General features: G+C 58.0%; 1 protein-coding gene across 1 annotated transcript in view; it reads right to left on the bottom strand.

The window, feature by feature from the left end:
* LRP5 (LDL receptor related protein 5) overlaps positions 1-19,295 on the bottom strand; it is a 98,021-nt gene that overhangs the window by 20,762 nt on the left and 57,964 nt on the right. Inside the window, exons 8-13 of the mRNA XM_059149824.1 lie at positions 12,468-12,684; positions 9,878-10,167; positions 8,069-8,295; positions 6,574-6,758; positions 4,109-4,432; positions 2,904-3,103 (exon numbers count right to left, since the gene is read on the bottom strand). Coding sequence (XP_059005807.1) covers positions 2,904-3,103; positions 4,109-4,432; positions 6,574-6,758; positions 8,069-8,295; positions 9,878-10,167; positions 12,468-12,684 — 1,443 coding nt within the window. The remainder of the gene's footprint in view (positions 1-2,903; positions 3,104-4,108; positions 4,433-6,573; positions 6,759-8,068; positions 8,296-9,877; positions 10,168-12,467; positions 12,685-19,295) is intronic.

The following is a 19,295-nucleotide window of genomic DNA, read 5'->3' as shown; positions in this document are numbered from 1 at the left end:
AAACCCGAACTCCAGCTTCAGTGTCCATAACGATACTGACGCAAATGCAGAATTCCTTAATAGAATCCTATGGGACACCACAATCAACACCCCTCCCTCTCGCCAGCTGGACAGCAGGGCATGTCCAGGACTATGTCCTAGCCATGTGGCAATGTCCACGGCAGGGCAGTCACGACAGCCCGAAGACCCAGCGTCAGTCGTCTGCACCGTGGGGTATCCTCCGCCTTAAGAGGAAGGACATTCCGACACCTGCTATGATGCAGATGAACCCTGAGGCCATCATGGTGAGTGGAAGAAGCCAGACACAAAGAGACGAGTACTGCGGGATCCCGCCTGCATGACGCACTTGGAGAAATCAAATTCACAGAGACAGGAAGTAGAAGGGAGGTTGCCAAGGGCTGGCAGAGGGGGTGGGGGAGCAAGTGTTTAGTGGAGACAGACTTTTAGTTTGGGAAGGTGACAGAGTTCTGGAGACGGTCAGTGGTGACAGTGGCATGACAATGGGAGTGTCCTTCGAAAGGCTGAGCTGCATACTTGAAAATGGTTAAAATGGTAAGTTTGGGGCATCTGGGTGGCTCTCAGTGTGCTGAGCCTCTGCTTTCAGCTCAGGTCATGATCCCAGGGTCCTGGGATCGAGCCCCACATCAGGCTCTCTGCTCAGCAGGCAGCCTGCTTCCTCCTCTCTCTCTGTCTGCCTCTCTGCCTACTTGTGATCTCTCTGTCAAATAAATAAATGAAATCTTTAAAAAATAAAATAAAATGGTAAATTTGATGTTATGTATACTTATTAAAGATTTTTTTAAAATTTTACTTGTTTGCCAGAGAAAGAAGAGAGAGCTCGCACACAAGCAGGGGCAGCAGCAGGCAGAGGGGGAAGCAGGCTCCCTGCCGAGCAGAGAGCCTGATGCAGGACTCGATCCCAGGACCCTGGGGTCATGACCTGAGCCGAAGGCAGAGGCTCAACCTACTGCACCACCAGATATATGTTACATATATCTAGGAAAACAGTTCAGTCAAGTAGATGATTTAAAACATCACCCTTGGGGGATGGGAGGCGCACCTGGGTAACTCGGTCCGTTAAGTGTCTGCCTTCAGCTTGCTCAGGTCATGCTCTCAGGGTCCCGGGATCGAGCCCCGAGCCCCCATGTCCTGCGCCTCCCCCTGCTTGTGCTCTCACACACCCTCTCTCTCAAATAAATAAAAATCTTTGAAAATAAATACGTAAATAAAATAAAACATCATCCTTGGGGGCAAAGGGCGCCCCCGACAAAGAATCAGAGCCACCAAAGGGTGAAGCCAGGCAAGACTCCAGGGAGGGAAACAGATGTTACCCAAATCAAGCAGAAACCCAGAAGGTGTCCCTGAAGGACTTTTCCTCCAAAGTCCCTCACTGCTTTTGTCAGACACCAGGCGAGAACACCTCCTGATGCAACGTTAAGGCAATCTGTGCCCAGTACCTTCCTCTGCAGGGAAGCCACGGGCCATCAATTCACACTTCCCATCCTGCAAAGGACTGCTTGTGGCTGTCACCTGCACGGGACGGATGAAAGGGACACATTCCCACCATTCTGCCAGGCTCCACCAACTGCAGAGGTGACACCACGGCTGCCCGGGCTCAGCTGCAACTTTTATCACCAACCAGGGACACAGAACGCGGGGGACAGTTCATCAGCACCGTGCTGTCCACGGGGCACTCTGTCCAGAGTGAGGCCCAGCCCGGACGCACAGCGCTGGGACCCAGGTCAGGGCGGAGAACAGCCAAGGGACCTTCACAGAGACAGATATCGTCTGGAAGTTTCCACCAGCAGCATTTCTCTGCGTTACCTTGTAACAGCACCCAGACTTCACCGTGAGGACAGGAAGTCCAGCCCTGACTGCGCCGCAGAGACAGGGAGCGCTGGGACCGGCAGCTCCTGGATGCCGGCAGGATGAGCCGGGCATGTCGGTGAGCGCCACCCCAGCAGAAGGTCAGCGCCGCCGGGCACAGGGAGACCCTGTGAGGGCCCCAAAGCCGCTGGGGGACTGTCCTTCATGGAACAGGCCCCCGATAGCTAACACGAGAGCCACCAGTTCCGCTACGAGAAGTACTTTGAAAATGCGTGCGGGCTCTGATCTAGCGATTCACCGGGGCCTGTCTGAGCCTCGCACAGAGTTCACATTTGCCAAAGCACAATTTCAGCTGTAAGAAAACGCTGGGTGACCTCGAGGATGGCCGCGGTCCCGAGCGAGCCGCATGCACAAGCACAAGCACACGCCAGCAGAGCCCTCCACCCCCCATGGGCTGTGAGCCACGCCTGGGCACGCTGGTGGTTCAACTTCCTGCCCCATCTCGGAGGGGCCACCTCCCGTGGGTCCATGCAAACCCTCCGGCCCCAAGTCCCTAGCCAACTTCAGGTGTCTTCAAGGTCATTAGGAGGTGTGCCTTGAATCATTTAACGTAGGCAAAAAGGTGCACCTGTACTTATGAGGTCCCTATCCTCTTGTCCCTGGCAAGAGCTTCGAGGGCCGTGCACCTCGCCCTTCTCCCACAGCCCTGTGGCTTTGCTGTGTGATTCTGCACAGCGTCGTGAGGTTTGGGAACGCACGCGTTGCATTACAGCGAAACGGACTCTACGGGTCCTATGAACTAAGAATAAATCCAGAATAACCAATACCAACCACCCTGGCACAAAATCCCTGTGGAAAGAAAAAAAAATCCCATTTCTACATATAATCATAATTGGAGGGTTTCTCGCTGCTCAGGATATACCCCGGATGACATAATTAGAGCGCAGATGGTTGTTGGCACACGCTGTGCTCTCTTGGCAGCCCTCTGTTAACCAAAATGGTGTGGCAGCCTGGAAACGGTCCTGGGGAGCTCCTTGCAGAAGTGACCCCCGTGTCCCCCCAACAGGTACACTTGCCTGGGTCCCGTCGTCCTTGGCTCGCTTGATGTTCTGGCGTCCGTCCACCCAATAGATGAACTTGTCCAGGGGGTCATAGTCGATGGCCTTGACGTTCCTCAGCCCGTGCAGGGGCAGGATGAGGTCTGGGCTGTGCTGGTCGTCGGGGATCATGCGGCTGATGGCACATTTCTGGCTGAACAGCAAGAAGGTGGTGGGCGCTAGAACGGGGCGAACAGACCAGGGGCTGCACGTCAGCGTCCGGAGCCGAAGACGGGGCAGGGAGGGACGGCGCTCCGCTCCCCCGTGAGAGGCGCGTTTGCACATGCACCTACTAGAAGCCGCAGGGAGAGCACTGGAAGGACATAAAGTAGCTTCCGGGGGCGGGGGACGGACTATGGCAATTCTCCTTTCCATGTTATGTGTGTCTCTGCTGTTGCAGTATTTCCTAAATGCATGAGCTATTTTGAAATGGAGAGCATTTTTAAATGATCAAGACTCGAGAGAGAAGAAAGATAACGATAGTAAATATCAAACGCCCCCCCCCCATAAATGTACTTAATGCTTGGATAGCTCTATCATTTGCCTCGTGCCTACATGTGCTCATGGGAACCGCTGAAACTGTACGCAGTGACCTTGACATGGGAAGGGACTCTTTAGGGGCGTGCCAGTGAGTCAAACAGACTACGTGCAGGAATGGCACAGCCGAGCATGTGTAAGAGGCTGACAGTTCAAGCCACTGTCTGAGAATTACAGTTGGGTGATTTGAAACTAAATCATGGCCCCAGGTCTGCCAGCCCCAAGGGCAGAGACTCAAGTCATAGGCATCCCCACCAGTGGGTTACCTGCAGCTTTCTTGGACTCTTCAAGGTGATGGCCCCCAGGGGACAGGGACTGTAGGACCAAAGGGAGCACAAAAGTAGGGAGGCCCCAGCTGAGCAGAGGACCTGTTGCCTCATCAAGACACGAGTGCACGGGCCAAGCCCTCAGCTGCGACAGCCCACAGGGGGATCTCTGGATATAAAATCCAGTCAATGGGGAGAGCACTCCCTCACAGAACCGGGCCTAGGCCTCCAGATACCACGCGGCTTATGCAGTGCACAGCCCACTCAACCATCCATGGACGCCAAGGTACCTCCAGAGAAGAGGCTCCTTTGCGCCTCCACCCCCAGAGCCAGCCTGACCTACCACAGGGTGGGGGTGCGGGGGCCCAGCGAGGCACTCACGGCTGCAGTTGCGGCTGCTGGGGTCCAGGGTGTAGTGTGAGGCACAGCCACAGCGGTGGCCGCCGGGGACGGCGAGGCACAGCTGCCCGCACTGCCCATTGTTGTGCATGCAGTCGTTGAGGCCATCCTGGCGGGAGGAGTGGAACACCAGGATGTCCATCACGAAGTCCAGGTGGCCCTGGATGAGGGTGCGGTTCCGGCCGCTGGTCTTGTCGGCCCTCTCGATGCTGTGCAGGTTCCAGTCGGTCCAGTAGATGTAATCGCTGTACTGCGTCAGGCCGAAGGGGTGCGGAAGGTCGTCCGCGATCACAACGCGCTCCTGACCTGCGTGGACACACGCCTGCGGCATCAGCGACACACGGCCGGGCCTCCACGCAGGGTCGACCGGTTCAAGGCTGCCCGGGAACCTGCATTCCCCTACTTTGGAAAGATGCAGGGGTGACGGCAGCTGGAGGCCACCTACCCTGGGCCCAGGCACATCCCCCCTCACCGCAGCGGAAACGCATGTGCTGTCACTCCAGTGACACAGACTACAACGTGTGCAGAGCCACAACTGGGAGACAACCCGGGCGCCCATCACTAGTAGAGCGGACGGGGCACCTGGGGGCTCAGTCGGTGGAGTGTCTGCCTTCAGCTCAGGTCATAATCCTGGAGTCCTGGGATCAAGCCCTGTGTCGGGCTCCCTGCTCAGCAGGAGGTCTGCTTGAGAATCTCCCGGTCCCTCTGCCCCTTCCCAGGCTCGAGCACATGCATTCTCTCGCTCTCAAATAAATCAATAAATCTTTTAAAAAACTTTTTCAAAAAATTAATTAAATGGGGGGGCCCTGCAAATAGCTTTGTCCTTGGAGCATGCAACTCTTGAAGGTCATGAGTTTGAGTCCCCTACTGGGGGTAGAGATTTAAAACCTTAAAAAAAAAAAAAAAAAAAAAAAAAAAGAAAGAAATGAAAATTTTTGAGATTAGGGGAAAAAATGCTGATACAGCAATATTGATTATCATGGGGTGGTGAAAATTATAAATAATTACAATGAAAATTTTTGAGATTAGGGGAAAAAATGCTGATACAGCAATATTGATTATCATGGGGTGGTGAAAATTATAAATAATTACTTTCTCTCCCTGTATTTCTGTGTTTTCAGAAATGCCCTATGTCAATTATTTTGCCATCAAAAACAAGCCCGTTGTTACATATAGACGCTCCCGAGTGCTTCCATGAAACACAGGCTCGCGCACGCGCCCCTGGGCCCCGCACTCCCGCCGGCCACCCTCGGTGAGACGTGCTTTCACCCAGGTCTCCCCACGGCAGCTGCGTGAAGCGGTGCTATCCATGTTGGGGAACCGAGTGCCCAGGAGGGTTAAGGACCGTGGCTGAGGCCACACCGTCAGAGGGAGGCCCCGGGTGTGTAAATGTCTGCGGCATAAAACGGAGAGCGTGCTAGGGCAGAGTGACAGCCAGGCCCACGGCATGTGGCCACCTGCACGCAGCAGGGCCGTGGAAGTTTCTGGCACTGATTTCCCCGCAGTGCATCTTCCCTCTGGGGCCGTCAGTGAGCATCATTACTTCCCACAACCACCGCCGTTCAGGGATGGCTTCCTCCTCAGGCATCGGCCTCTCGTAAATCACTACTAGGGGCTGGTGTGGCTCACTCAAAGACACATTCCAACCTCGCCAGCGGACTCAGAAACCCAGACAGGCAGCGTGCAGGGCGGGTACGGCCTGCCCCGAGCAGAAGCCAGGACACTGGAGTTCCAGCCTGGCTCTGCTCACACAGTACCTGGGACAAGCCATCCAGCCGGCCCATCACAGGGGCAGCGGCGATCAGAAAATCAAATTCTCCCCATCGCATGGCGCCACCTTATCACTTGGGTATGTAAGAGAGCTAAGCTAACATAGCCGCTCCCTCCGGCGGTACAGCCTAGATTTGCATGTCCTGCCCCCAATGGTGGGGTACTTGGAATGAGGTTTGTTTTTTTTTTTCACCTGATCCCAGGATGTGGAGTCCATGAGTGGCCTCTCGTATGTGACCTATGAGTGAATCCGAGAGTAATGGCCTGCACAGAGTAGGTGCCCCGGGTCAAACGGTGACGGAATCTGGGCAGCACTCTGCGACCTCAGGGAAATCCTGGCACCTCCCTGGGCCTCAGTTTCCCCATCAGTGAAAACCTACACCATGTTAGAGTCCCGGCACAAAGCTTCGCAGGGCCCTGGTTCTTAGTAGGTGTGCAGGAAACGGCTGTCCCCAGGGCCTCTGCAGACATGCCTACAGCAATGGCACTAGGAGGAAAGGGACAAGCCCCAGAAGAAGACAAAGCTGGAGGAGCAGCCGGGGCTGGGTCCACATCTCGGGTGGGGCTTAGCGGCTCGCAGGCCAGAAGGAATAGTGCAGTGGGGGTGGAGAGGGAGTTGCCCCCCCCCCCCCCGCCCAGGGATGGCCCCTCCCAGCAGGACCCCACCTGGCCCTCACCCAGCATGTCGGATGACTCGATCATGTTGGTGTCCAGGTCGGTCCAGTAGAGACGCTGGTCAGCGTAGTCGATGGTGAGGTCGTTGGCCCGACCCACCTTGTCCACCAGCGTCATGCAGTTGGTCCCGTCCATGAAGGCCCGCACAATCCTGGGTTTCCCCCCCCACTCAGTCCAGTAGATGTAGCTGGAAGACACAGGGAGGCCAGGGCGGGCTCGGGCGTGTCCACCCTCACGGCAAGGCAGGGGGACACAACCACCACCGTCCCCTCGGCGTGGCCCTCTCCATCCTGGAGAAAGCCACATCGGGGACATCCCTCCAGGAAGCGTGAGAAGGGCAACACCCTGGGAGCCACCTACGACCCCACTGTCCCCCCAGGTGCCGTCACCGGGCTGCCTCCTGCCTCCTGAACCCCCACAGCGCTCACCTGCAGGGTAAGGGCAAACACATCCGTTTACAGACCCAGACTGGGGACACACATGGGGTGACCTTGTACTAGAACTCCGGGGAGACACTCTTGTCAGAGACAAACGCTAATTAAGCTGGACAGGACACCAGGGTGACCGGGGAAGCCAGGCTGAATGTGGGCGAGTCAGGACACACTGTCCCCTTACTCAAAAGGGGGACAGAGGACAGAGGACGAATCGGAGCCCAGCAGGCACTATGGGGCCAGGATCCAAACGCGGCTTTTCCTGCCTCCAAAGGGTCCCCCTCCCTCCTTCTTCAGCAGCTCTACAGAAGGAGCCCCCGTCCAGAACCGGGTGCGTCTTACTCGCCCTTCGGCTACAACTAGGCCCTTCTCTCTGCTCGGCCATCCTGCAGTCTCTCCTTCCCTAACCGCGTGCGACAGGCAGCGCTTGGGGTATGGCGGACACAGCTCTGATGCACTGGGGGGCGAGCCCGGGTCTGCAGCACGGAAGACTGTGGCGCACAGGGAGGCTCAACCCTGGCCCCCGCGGCCCCCGTGCCCAGGGCCTCCAGGCTCCTGCCAGGTCAAAAAGAGCAGGTGCCTGGTGAGGCAGGTGGGACCCTGCCTGGGGGGTCCAGCAAGGAGCCCCTTCTGAGCTCGCCAGGGTCCAGGGCCTTCAGAGCCAGCAACACGGGGCAAGGGAAGGAGCCCAGCTCTACCCTCCCTGCTTACAGGACGCTCAGTGAGTCGCTCAGCTTCTCTGCGGCTCCATTTCCCCCTCTGGAAATTCAGGGACAGAGACACTTGCCCCCTGGAGGCCCTCCACCCCCCAGATGCTGCACTGAGACAAGCATCCCCCTTCCTCCCTGCTGCTCTGGGCCTCAGTTTCCCCTCTGTGAAATAAACTAGAGACCTCCACGGGTGCTGCTGGCCCCAGCCGCCTCAAAGCCGGCCACGCTTGGGACTGCCGTCACGCGAGGGCCCGCTGGGCAGCTACCGCCCCCGGGCTACGGTCATCACGCGCGGGCTGATGTACAGAAGCGGCGGGGCGAGGGGGACATCCATGATGGGCAAAAATGGCTCTTACCCTTTGGTGGGGTCCAGGGCCAGTGACCTCGGGTTGTCCAGGTCCCTCCACACAAGGACCTGCCGGAACTGTCCGTCCAACCGGGCCACTTCGATCCTGTTGGTCCCAGTGTCCGCCCAGTAGAGGTTCTTGCCCACCCAGTCGACAGCCATGCCTTCCGGGTAGTCGAGGCCAAACTCGATCACGTGCTCCACGGAGCTCCCGTTCATGAACGCTCGGCTGATGGTCTGTAGCAGGGGAGGAGGCAAGGGCCGCGGGTTAGGAACCGGCCTTCCCCCAGACCTCGGACCACGGGTTAGGAACCGGCCTTCCCCCAGACCTCGGACCACGAGATGGACCCCCCGCCACCCAGAGCAGCTACTGACCGCGTCGCGCACCCGATCGCCAACGTGCAAGGGTTTTTCAATAAACGCTTGAAATGTAGCAAAATACTACGTTTTTAGGGTGAAAAAAGATTTGATAGTATTTAAATTCCATGAAGTTTTGTCCCAGGAAACTAATTAAAAAATGCAAAAGATGAGGAGTCATGGAAACCACAGAGAGGCTGGAAGCTAACACGTTTAAAAGAAGGAAACCAGTTACGTAAAATAGGGAGTATCTGTGGAGACTACGTCCCTCATCTAAAGAGTTCCTAGCAGCATATCAGTTACCTCATACATATTTTTTTTAAAGATTTTATTTATTTGACAGAGAGAGAGAGAGACAGCGAGAGAAGGAACACAAGCAGGGGGAAAGGGAGAGGGAGAAGCAGGCTTCCCACTGAGAAGGGAGCCCGATGTGGGGCTTGATCACAGGACACGGGGATCATGACCTGAGCCCACGGCAGACATTCAACGACTGAGCCACCGAGGCGGCCCGAGCTCTTAAGCTGTTAAGTGAAAGACACCAGGATACAGAACCCTCTAGCGCTCCTGACGGGGACCGTGAGCAGCACTAACATTGGGAGATCCCTGGAAACATCAGCTGTGGGGAGATGAGGGATTTTTATTATTTTTTTATTTTTACTTTCTTCATTATCCTTTTCTCTCTCCTGCCCTCTTTCTTCAGTGAGCTCCCATGACTTTCAGAATCAGAAAAATCTCAAAGAGATGTGCAACACCATCGGGAGAATAAGATCACGGAGTTCGGCTGTCCGGGACAGAACAGGGCCTGGCACACTTCTCCATAAAGGGGCACACAGTAAATATGCAGGCTCTGAGGGCCACACGGCTCTGGGGCCACTATACAAGTGCAGGCACGGACAAGCCATAGACAAATGGGCATCACTATGTTCCAATAAAACTTTATTTACTCAACCAGGGGGTCAGCCCGCGAGCTAGTTTGCAGAACCCTGCTTTACAAGAAGAAAGGGCCCTTCTGTGTATCCCCGTGTATTCGCGCCATGCATAGAGACAGCATTTGCTAAGCAGGTGGGCACTGCTGAGGGAGCGAAGCCAAAGACAATGTCAACTTACAACAAAACGACTCACAGATCCACAATCGCTCCAGAAAAGCCCACCTGTGTCTAGGGGATCTGCTTGTGATAATCGTTTGTGCTCATTTATTAAAACAGTTTGCTCAGACTTTATGGTCGTAGGTCATGTTACCGTAAATATTACAGCTTTTTTTTTTTTCAAGTAGGCTCCACACCCAGCACGGAGCCCAACACGGGGCTTGAACTCACGACCCCAAGATCAAGACCCGGGCTGAGATCGAGAGTCGGACCGCTGACCGACTGAGCCACAGGCGCCCCTAAATATTACAGCTCTTCCGAAAAGACCATGAAAGGCTTCAAGACAGCGCCGACGGAGGCCACCTCGCGGACCATACCTTCAGGCTGACGTCCGTCCAGTAGATGTGATTGTTGGACACGTCGAAGTCCAGCGCCGAGGCCTCCTTGACGCCCGTCAGCGGGATGGCCACGTCGTTGTTGTTGGTCTCCAGGGAGATCCTGTGGATGGCGGCTCGGCTGGTGAACACCAGGAAGGCCTCGGGGACGATGCAGGTCTTCAGGTCGCTCAGCAGCTCCAGGCCGATGGGGCAGCCGCACTTGGCGGCGTGAGGCGTGAAGAAGCACAGGTGGCTGCAGCCCCCGTTCCCGTCCGCACACGCGTTGGTTCCTGGAACGAGCACAGCGGCTCTGGACCCGGCAGCCCCGCAGACAGAGGCGTGCGTGGCTCCGTGGTCACATGGGGCTGTGCCCCAGCCAGATCGCACGTGGGGACACCGGAAACGGAGGTCCTCCCCTGCTACAGGGAAGGGACGCTAACGATGTCAGCGTGGCTGGCTCTGCGCCCGGGTGACCCAGTGCCTCTGAACTCGTCCGTCCGTCCGTCCATCCGCCCAGCAGCCGGGGAGGCGGGAGCCACTCCCACTCGTTTTCTAGTCATGGAAAGTGAAGCCCAGGGAGGCTGGTGAAGGTGACACGGGCAGGAAGGGGCACAGGTGTGAGACCGCCACGTGAGGGGGTAACTCATATGCACACACACGCGCACACGCACGCACACACACGCACACGCACACGCACGCACACACACGCACACACGCATGCACCCGGGCCTGGACTCCGGGCCTGCTGGTCAGACTGACTGCCCCGGTGGCCCCCCGGACGCCGACACCTCACACACTCAGACTCGCCCAGGAGCGCCAAAGGGGTCTTCTCCTCACTGAAGCAGAAAACTCAGGCTGTTCGTTTGTTTTGGCCCCCGTTCCTCTCCGTTAGCTACTGAGGCGCTGTTGAAAGTGGCTTTAACGTAGAGTTAAGTATTTTAGCTAAAAGAAGAATCCTTCTCCCCATCTCTCTCAGAAAGTTCTAAGAGGAGACAGAGAGATGAACCCAGTCTCTCAACTTGAAAGCACGCCCGATGGACGCATCTTTTTTCTGACCCGCTGGGTTCTCTTTCGTGTATCGCTGAGCTCGCACAGGGGCTCACCTTCCACGGTAGATAATCCGCGGGTTCTAAAGGGTGACAGCGAAACGGAGCTTACCGGTCCCATCGCCTCTCTGTCAGGAACCCGGGTCGCTGGACGGCTAAGGCCTCCCCTCCGGGCCTTTGCACAGCTGCCCCTCGGCCTGGCCCACCCTGCCCCCACCTGCTCCCTCAATTCCAAGTTCAAGTGACCTCCCCTGTGTGTTAAAGCCAGGCATCCCCACCACCCCAGCTACAGCCGCTGCCTGGAGTAGCGCTACAGAGGGTCTCAGCTGCTGGACAGGGAGGCTGGGAGCTACCGGAGGCCAAGCCCAGGATCTCCTCTGCCCGTTCATTCATTCATCCATTTGTTCGTTCCTCCAGCAGAGGTCCATAGAGCCCCTCCGACGTGCAGGTGCTGCAGCAGGGGCAGAGGTCCCCCGCTGGGCACAGCCCGCCCCCACCACACCTGGATCCTACTCTCTCTCCTGTGTAGCCTAATGACCCGCATTTGGAATCGTTTTCAGAAGGAGACAAATCACCTCCAGGCCTTTGCACAGCTTTTTTTTTTTTTTTTTTTTTTTTTTTTAAAAGACTTTTTCTTTATTTATCTGACAGAGATGACAAGTAGGCAGAGAGGCAGGCAGAGAGAGAGGAGGAAGCAGGCCACCTGCAGAGCAGAAAGCCCGATGTGGGGCTCGATCCCAGGACCCTGGGATCATGACCCGAGCCGAAGGCAGCGGCTCAACCCACCGAGCCACCCAGGCGCCCCTTTGCACAGCTTTTTAAGTGTTAAGTGAGTTTTTTGCAGATCCTGGTTTTCAGATAAAAGCTGTGTGTTTGGGTGCCTGGGTGGCCCTGTCAGTTAAGGATCTGACTTCAGCTCTGGTCATGATCTGGGGGTCCTGGGATCAAGCCCCGACCCTGCTCAGCAGGGAGTCTGCCGGTCCCTCTCTCCCTTTCTCTGCCCCCAACCCCGCCTCATGCTCTCTCAAATGAATAAATAAAATCTTAAAAAAAAAAAAAAAAAACAAAAACAAGGTGTGCATCTGAAGGTCCAGCCTGGCCACACTGGACAGCCATCACAGCCCACCCCAGTGACAAGGTTGAGGCAGACCCAGAGTGAGTCCCGAGCTTGGCCACACCAGCAACGTGGCCATGCGTCCCTCCTCCTTAACAGGGCAAATGGAGCAACACTGGCATTAGTGTATGGGGTGGCTCCGGGCATTGCGGCACTCAGCCAGAGCCCAGCGCACAGCAGACACCTGGCACACATCAGCCGTGACTGCAACAACTGTGCCAACAGCGCCCGTCCACAACCACGACCTAGTCAATACCCCCGGCGGAGACACCACGCCCCTTCCCAGCTGTCCTCCACCAGATCTCACATACTCTGCCCTGCCCATCCCTGGGGTGGGCGCCCGTGGACCGAAGGGCAGCCGCGAGCCCACTGCTTCTTCCTGGTGCCGCCCAGCTTGGCTCACTCGCGGCTGGAGGCTGAGCAGACTCACCGACAGCCTTGGCCACGTTCACGGCCTTCAGCCCCATCAGGTCGGGCAGCTGGTCGATGATGACGTCCCGGCTGGCCTTGACCTTGTGCACGCGCTCGATGCTGCGACGCTGCCAGTCGGTCCAGTAGATGAAGTCCCCCAGCAGCGTGAACCCGAAAATGTGGGGGAGCTTGTCTTCCAGGAGTGTCCGCCTCTTTGTCCCATCAACGTTGATCACCTGCGGGACGGCAGACACAGGTATGAACCAGCCTCGGGCCTGAGCGGGGACAGGCCCAATGCCTAGGAGGCTCCGTTCTGCCTGCACCCTGCGAGGCCATGCTATGACGCCAGGGGCCGTGGCTCCCGGCAGAGCTGGACGAATGACATTTTCAGTGGTGGGGCTGGCTCAGGGCTCTCCCCGCAGCCTCCCCTGCCTGGGTACGGACACGGCACTGAGAGGGCCAGGCGAGGCAGACAGCTGTGCTCAGCAGGGCTCAGACCGGGCCAGGCTCTGATTGCAACAGTCTGCCGGCCGGGAAGGTGTCAGATCACAGGCTCGACGAGGACCTGAGCTTCCAGGGGCTGCATTACTAACACGCCCGGGGCGCTGGGCAAGACGGCGCACTGGTCTATGGACCCATGTCTTGCTTGGTCAGGCCCAGATGACCTCGGAGGACCCTTCTGGCCCTGAGTCTGAGCCCGTAACTCTCAGATGCTTTTCAACCCCCCCCACACGACTGGCCCTTTACTCTGAGCTGTGAAAGCTAGCTCTTTCTCTTGAAGAACCAGTGCTGATAAAAAGCATTAACCACAAAAGCCACAAAGGAAAAAACTGCTGTCAGACATAAAAACGCCTTAACCGACGGAAACACACAAATGGGGTAAGATGAGACTCCGGTGACAGATGATCCTGTAGCCGCTGATGTTGAAAGCAAGACTCGATAAAACACAACATCAAGCTTCTCCGGCTCTTGGGCCAGGATGAAAGCGACACAACAAGTCCCAGCAGACCCCCTGCAGCCAGATTGTGTTTCCAGCTCCGCAGAAAAGTGACAAACACTCTGTTTTGCAGGTGGTGAGAACAGAAGACAGATCAGATTCACGCTGAACAGAAGAGACTTGGGTCCATCTGCCATAGGACAACACGGGACAAAACTGCCAGGTCACCCAGGAGGGGCCCAGCAAGCCCCCACGCCCCGGGGGCCTCAGTTTCTCCACCTGCAACTGAGGGGAGCAGCTGACATCATCCAGACAACTTAAACAAAGACAAGGCCCGGGCCCCCAACCTGGGGCAATTCACACAGAAGTGGGAGGTGCCGGCCCCCTATGGATCCTGAAAGCGGCTCCCCGCTGGAGTTCCAAGGCGCCCCCAGGACAGAATACGAGATTGGGGGACACCCTTGTACCCAAAGCAGGGGTGCTGCCCGCCTCACCTGGAAGGAGGAGCTCAGGTTGTACCAACTGCTGTGCTCATCTCCAGGGCACCAGGCTGGCCCCGCGGGTTAGCAGCAAGTGGCAGGTGGGGGACTAAGCCTTCCAAACGGTTTGGGCACCGGCCCTCAGAGAACGCTCTGCACAAAACTTGCCCGCGGGTGGGGTCTCATCCTGGGCTCGTGGCCGAGGAGGTGAGGTGGGGAGAAGGGGAAGATGGTACCCTCAGGAACACATCCCGTCAGAGAGCGTGTAAGTGAGTGAGCAAGGCTGTGTGTGCGCCAACACAGCATCGTGCACGCAAGAAAGAGAAACAACTCTGTGGACACTGAAATTTGAATTTCCTGTCATTTTCACGCATCACAAAATACTGTTTTTCTTTTGATTCTTCCCCCTGATCATTTAAAAGTGTGAAAACCGGGGCGCCTGGGTGGCTCAGTGGGTTAAAGCCTCTGCCTTCAGCTCAGGTCATGATCTCAGGGCCCTGGGATTGAGCCCCACATCAGGCTCTCTGCTCAGTGGGGAGCCTGCTTCCCTTCTTCTCTCTCTGCCTGCCTCTCTGCCTGCTTGTGATCTCTGTCTGTCAAATAAATAAATGAAATCTTTAAAAAAAAAAAAAAAAAAAACAAGTGTGAAAACCGCCCTGCGTGTGAGAGCGGCTCAGACACGGTCAATCCGGCCCTTGGGCTGTAGAGTCTAAGCCCTGGTCTACAGCTGAGCACCTGTGCCCTTGATCTTCAGGAAAGGAAACTAGACATTTCACCAAGACGTTGTGTCAAGAATGTTCATGCCGGACGCCAAGGGTGCCCAGGACCAGCGCTGCCCTCTCTGAACTCTGGCTTCTGTCCTCTTGAGCAGGGCCAACTCCATGATCCATGCCCGGGTCTAGGCAGGAGGGCCACAGAGAGGTGGGACAAGTAGATCCCAAGGAAGCGCACCCTCAGCTGTGCTCTGAGGGGCAGCACCTGCGGAGGGTCTACAGGGAGGCCCACAAAGTGGTGGGCTCAGAAAGCCACCTGCTGAGAGTCAGGAGGTCAAGACCAACCCTTTGAAAGTGTACGTTTCAAGGGAAAAAGACTCCTGTTTTCTGATGGAGTCTCCATCACAGTCAGACGTAACCTCCCAAATTAGAACCATCCTGGTTATTTTTTTTTTTTAATATTCTACTTATTCATTTGACAGAGAGATCACAAGTAGGCAGAGAGGCAGGCAGAGAGAGAGGAGGAAGCAGGCTCCCCGCTGAACAGAGACCCTGATTCTGGGCTCCATCCCAGGACTCTGGGATTATGACCTGAGCTGAAGGCAGAGGCTTAACCCACTGAGCCACCCAGGTGCCCCGCCCTGGTTATTTTGTTCCACGTAATAAACAAGATCTTAAACTCGCACTTGGGGGCACACACACACAGCTCAGTTGCCCGGAAGCCCCATGTTCTACCTTCTTCCCGGGGGCACGAAGGACACCCAGCCACCCGGCCTGGCAGCTGTCACTCCCCCGCCCCGAGTATTTACCTTGGCTGTGCCAGAAGTCCCCTCTGCCAACCCAGTCCGTGTCCGGGGGGCAGGGAGACAGATGTATGCATAACTGCTCAGCCATGACTTCTTCTCAGCCCACCTGCCAGCCTGCCCCACAGGCGGTGTGGACCAGGTGCTCTGGCACAGAGCTGGCCCCGACAGCAGGTGTCAGGGGGCAGGACCCACCAGCTCCCACTGCCCTGGCCAGGGTGAGACAGCAGGGGGCCCCAGAGAGCCCAGATTTTGGGGTGTGGGGCAGCAAGTCTGTGGCAAGCCACACGCAGGTGACACCCCCTGCTACAGAGACAGGCTAAAGAGCCCGGGTTGGCCTGAGACCTCGGCTTGGTCCATCCACGAGTCCAAGCACCCCAGAGGGAAACAGCCGAGGACGAAGCTTCACAAAGACCGCTTGGGGCTTCAAAGGGGCAGGACCGGTCCCCGCTTCAACTCAGCATCGGCTGAAACCACCCTCCGGGGACAGGCATCACGGTGTGTGCCCGGCCGTCTGAACGCTTTGTCCCTGTCAGCACTGCTAAGGGGCAGAATTCCTCCCCCTACTCCGGAAGCAGAAGACAACAGGATTTGCACAACACGTCCGCGAAGGCAGGGCTTCGGGACACACACGGCTAGAAAATCAGCTCAGGCGCTGTCCGGGGACCCAGGACGCCGTCCCACCCCCGCACCCATCCCCTCTCAATGTCCCTCCGACGTGCCGCTGCTGTCCCGTCCCCCCGTGTCTATCTTCCCACCTGAACGTCCGCCCCATCGGGCCACAGGTCTGTCCCTTGCTGCTCTTCCCGGTGGGGCGGCGTCCCTGGACGCCTGGAAGGGACAGGTGCTCGCCAGGGGGTGCAGAGGGGGCGGGGGGGATGTGATGGCAGCTCTGTCCAGGGACCTGCTGAGCAGCCGTGGGAAAGGGGCCAGTGGGAGCCACGGCGAGAGTGTGGGAGCAGGCACTCTCCGTACAGACCCAGCGCGTCCTGACTCCCCGCCCACCGGCCCCACGGAGACGGCCGACCCCAAGCTGGGCCCGAGAGAGAGCTCCTATCTGCTTTGGGAGATGAGACCGACTGACAAACGAGTGAGGTGGTGACGATGATGGTGCTGGGGACCCGGCAGCCAATCCGGAGCACGAGCACTGGCCCGGTCTCGAAGGTGCTGTGGCTTCCGGCCGGGAGACGTGGCCTCCAGGTAGGAACCAGGATGTCAGCATTCTGGAAAAGGCGAGTCTTCCCCATGCAGGAGACTGGGGCATGTGGCAGGGGGAACTCTCGGCTTCCGAGGGAGGGGGCTGGGGGCAGCAGGGCACGTGGACTCGGAGGGCACTCGGGAGGGAAGGAGCTGCCTGGGGTGGGGGGGAAGGGGGGCCCACGCTGGGCCGTCATGAGCCTGGTGTCTGCCAAGCAGCAGGGACAGAGGCAGGAAGAGCCCAGCGTCTGCCAAGAGCGGACAGAGAAGTGCAGGGCCGCGGCAGCCACTGGTTAGAGAAGCTCGGGCAGACAGCAAGTCCGAGGGGCTTTTATGAATCCGGCTGACCCCTGTGACACGAGACCTAAGGCCTGTGGTCGGAGGAGGAGGGCAAGTGTTTTCAGGGTGGGGAGCCCCGCAGGGTGGGGGGGAGTACAGGAGGCCGGTCCTGAGGGCGTGGCTGGGGTCGTGGGAGGGCTGGGCCCCAGGGCTCTAGACTCCGGAAGATGGGTTAGGAGGTGTCCCAGGGAATTCCTAGCCCAGGAGGGTGCGACACGCAGCAGAGGCAGCTGGGGGAGGGGTAAGGGTGGGGGCTGAGGTCCGTGGACACGGCCCCCGATTCCCCTCTGTGTCCACGGACCTCAGCCCCCACCCACCCCACATGGCTCCAGCCTGTAGGAGGGAAGTCCGGCGCCTCCCAGAGTGAGCAGCCTGAGCCAGCCCCACCGGGGGGAGCCACACTGCAACTCCCAAAGGTCACGATGGCAGCTAGCCGGCCAGCCGAGGGGCTGGCCTGGACCCGATGTGCAGGACAGCTGTCACAGACAAGGCCGACAGGAGGGCCCACCTGCAGGGCAGCCCAGACATGCCCGCAATTCGGCCTGTCCCCTAAGTCGCATCCACATGCCACTAATGCCATCCAGATGAATCCCCGCGTCACCAGCCCGGCCCTTCCAGACCTTTGTTCTCCTCCTGGTTCATCCAGGGTTTAGCCGCAGCTGCCCTAGAAAGTCCTTCTCGGGGGCCTGGTGGGTGGGACACGGGAGCCCGATTACCTCTTCAAAGGGACAGCCCGTTTGTCACTGTCTGCAGCTCCTTTCTTCCAGAGCCTTCCCTCTGCGTTCAGAGCCAGGCCAAGCACACAGCCAGGCTGCACAAAATCCATCCTCCCCATCAAAGGCAACTGGGCGAGGTAGGCCCGAGGCCAGCACTCCGGCTCCTTAGCACCTGGCCCGGCCGTTCCATTGTCACTGGGCGTCATTTCTGGGAAACGTCACCACGGCTAGAAGCATGTCCTGTTGCTGCCCTAGCCTGGTTTATTCCTCCCCGGACCATCCCTCCCACCTGGAAACTGGAAAGTAAACACAGCCCCTGGTCCCTCAGCGGTTCCCCCTGGAAGCCCCGGGGAACCTCCATGACCGTCAGCATGAAGCCTGTGGCCTGATCCAAAGCATGGTCCCGAGGGGCACAGCAGAGGAACAGCTGTTGGGCACACGTACCGAGCCGGCCCAGGAACCTGGAACAGAGCTGGCACTCCGCAGGGGCTCGGCAGCAAACTCCGGGGCCCGAGAGCGAGGGCCGAGAGGCCACAGCAGGGACGTGGAGGCAAGGCCCCTAGCACGCTTGGGCCACCTCCAAAATGTTCACACCTGTGTCTGGGGTATGTCCCCACTGAAAGAATGCTAGAGTCCGAGAAGCCAGCACAACACTCGCCTGGGGCATCCCCACTGTGGGGAGAAGACACGCTGCTTACGTGGAGGACGGTCTCCACGTCCATGCATGTGAGCAGCGCCCCCCCACCGCCCCCGGGGCAGGGGTGGAGGGGTGCCCAGCACAAACCCCGCAGCTAGGGTCAGCCCTGGATGTGTGCGAAGTGGCAGCGACGGGCTCCGCCGGGGTCGGCATTCCCAAAGTGTGTGCCACCAAAGCCAAGGCGGGGAAAGAAAGGGAAAGGGACCCTCAGGCATGTAGTTTGAGAACACCGACACACCTGCATTTCCCAAGTCGGCCTGATCAAAGATTCCCCAATTCTAATTCTGTAGCATCTCTCTTCACACTCTCCGGGGATTAGCTCCAAACAGATAACACGCTCTGCGCAGGCGTTCCTGGTCTGCCTGCGTGGCCCCGTGCAGGTGAAGACTCCGTCCCTGACTCCGGGCCCTCCCTCTCCTCACGCTACCGTGACAGACCGTCTTCCTTGGTCGGTTACCCTCGAAACCGCGCTCCTACCTGTCCCCAGCCTCGCGCCTCCTGACTTCTGTCCCTTCTACTTAGCGGTTACCAAGAGGATAACGTTTAGATTCTGTCTGGAAACCTGACGCTGTCTTAGGGCTTTGTCTGAGGATTGGTTCTAAACATGGAAAACCAAAACCCACCCACTTGCCACGTGACCTTGAGCAAGGTACCGTCCTCCTGGACCTCAGCTTCTCATCCACGAGTGGGAACCACGCCACACACCTCCAAATACGCTTGGGGGACAAACAACCTTTCGCCCGTCATCGGGAAAATGCCGTCAAAGCTAGGGACACCCCCGAGCGCCCGGCAGGATAAAGGGCGTGGAATATTCCAGCGGCCAAGGCTGTGCAGAGAGAACACGCGCTGCCGAGGACAGAGAGCGTGGAGGGGGCACCCTGCGGAGCACTGTGACGGCGCGTCCGTGAACCACGCGTGAAACCCCACATGGCCCAGCAGTTCGGCGCCTCCGGGTGCTCCCCGGAG

Source organism: Mustela lutreola, chromosome 1, assembly GCF_030435805.1.
Source record: "Mustela lutreola isolate mMusLut2 chromosome 1, mMusLut2.pri, whole genome shotgun sequence".
NCBI classification, from domain to species: Eukaryota; Metazoa; Chordata; class Mammalia; order Carnivora; family Mustelidae; genus Mustela; species Mustela lutreola.
Note: the sequence above shows the minus strand (reverse complement) of the source record. Positions and strands in the feature narration are given on the sequence as shown.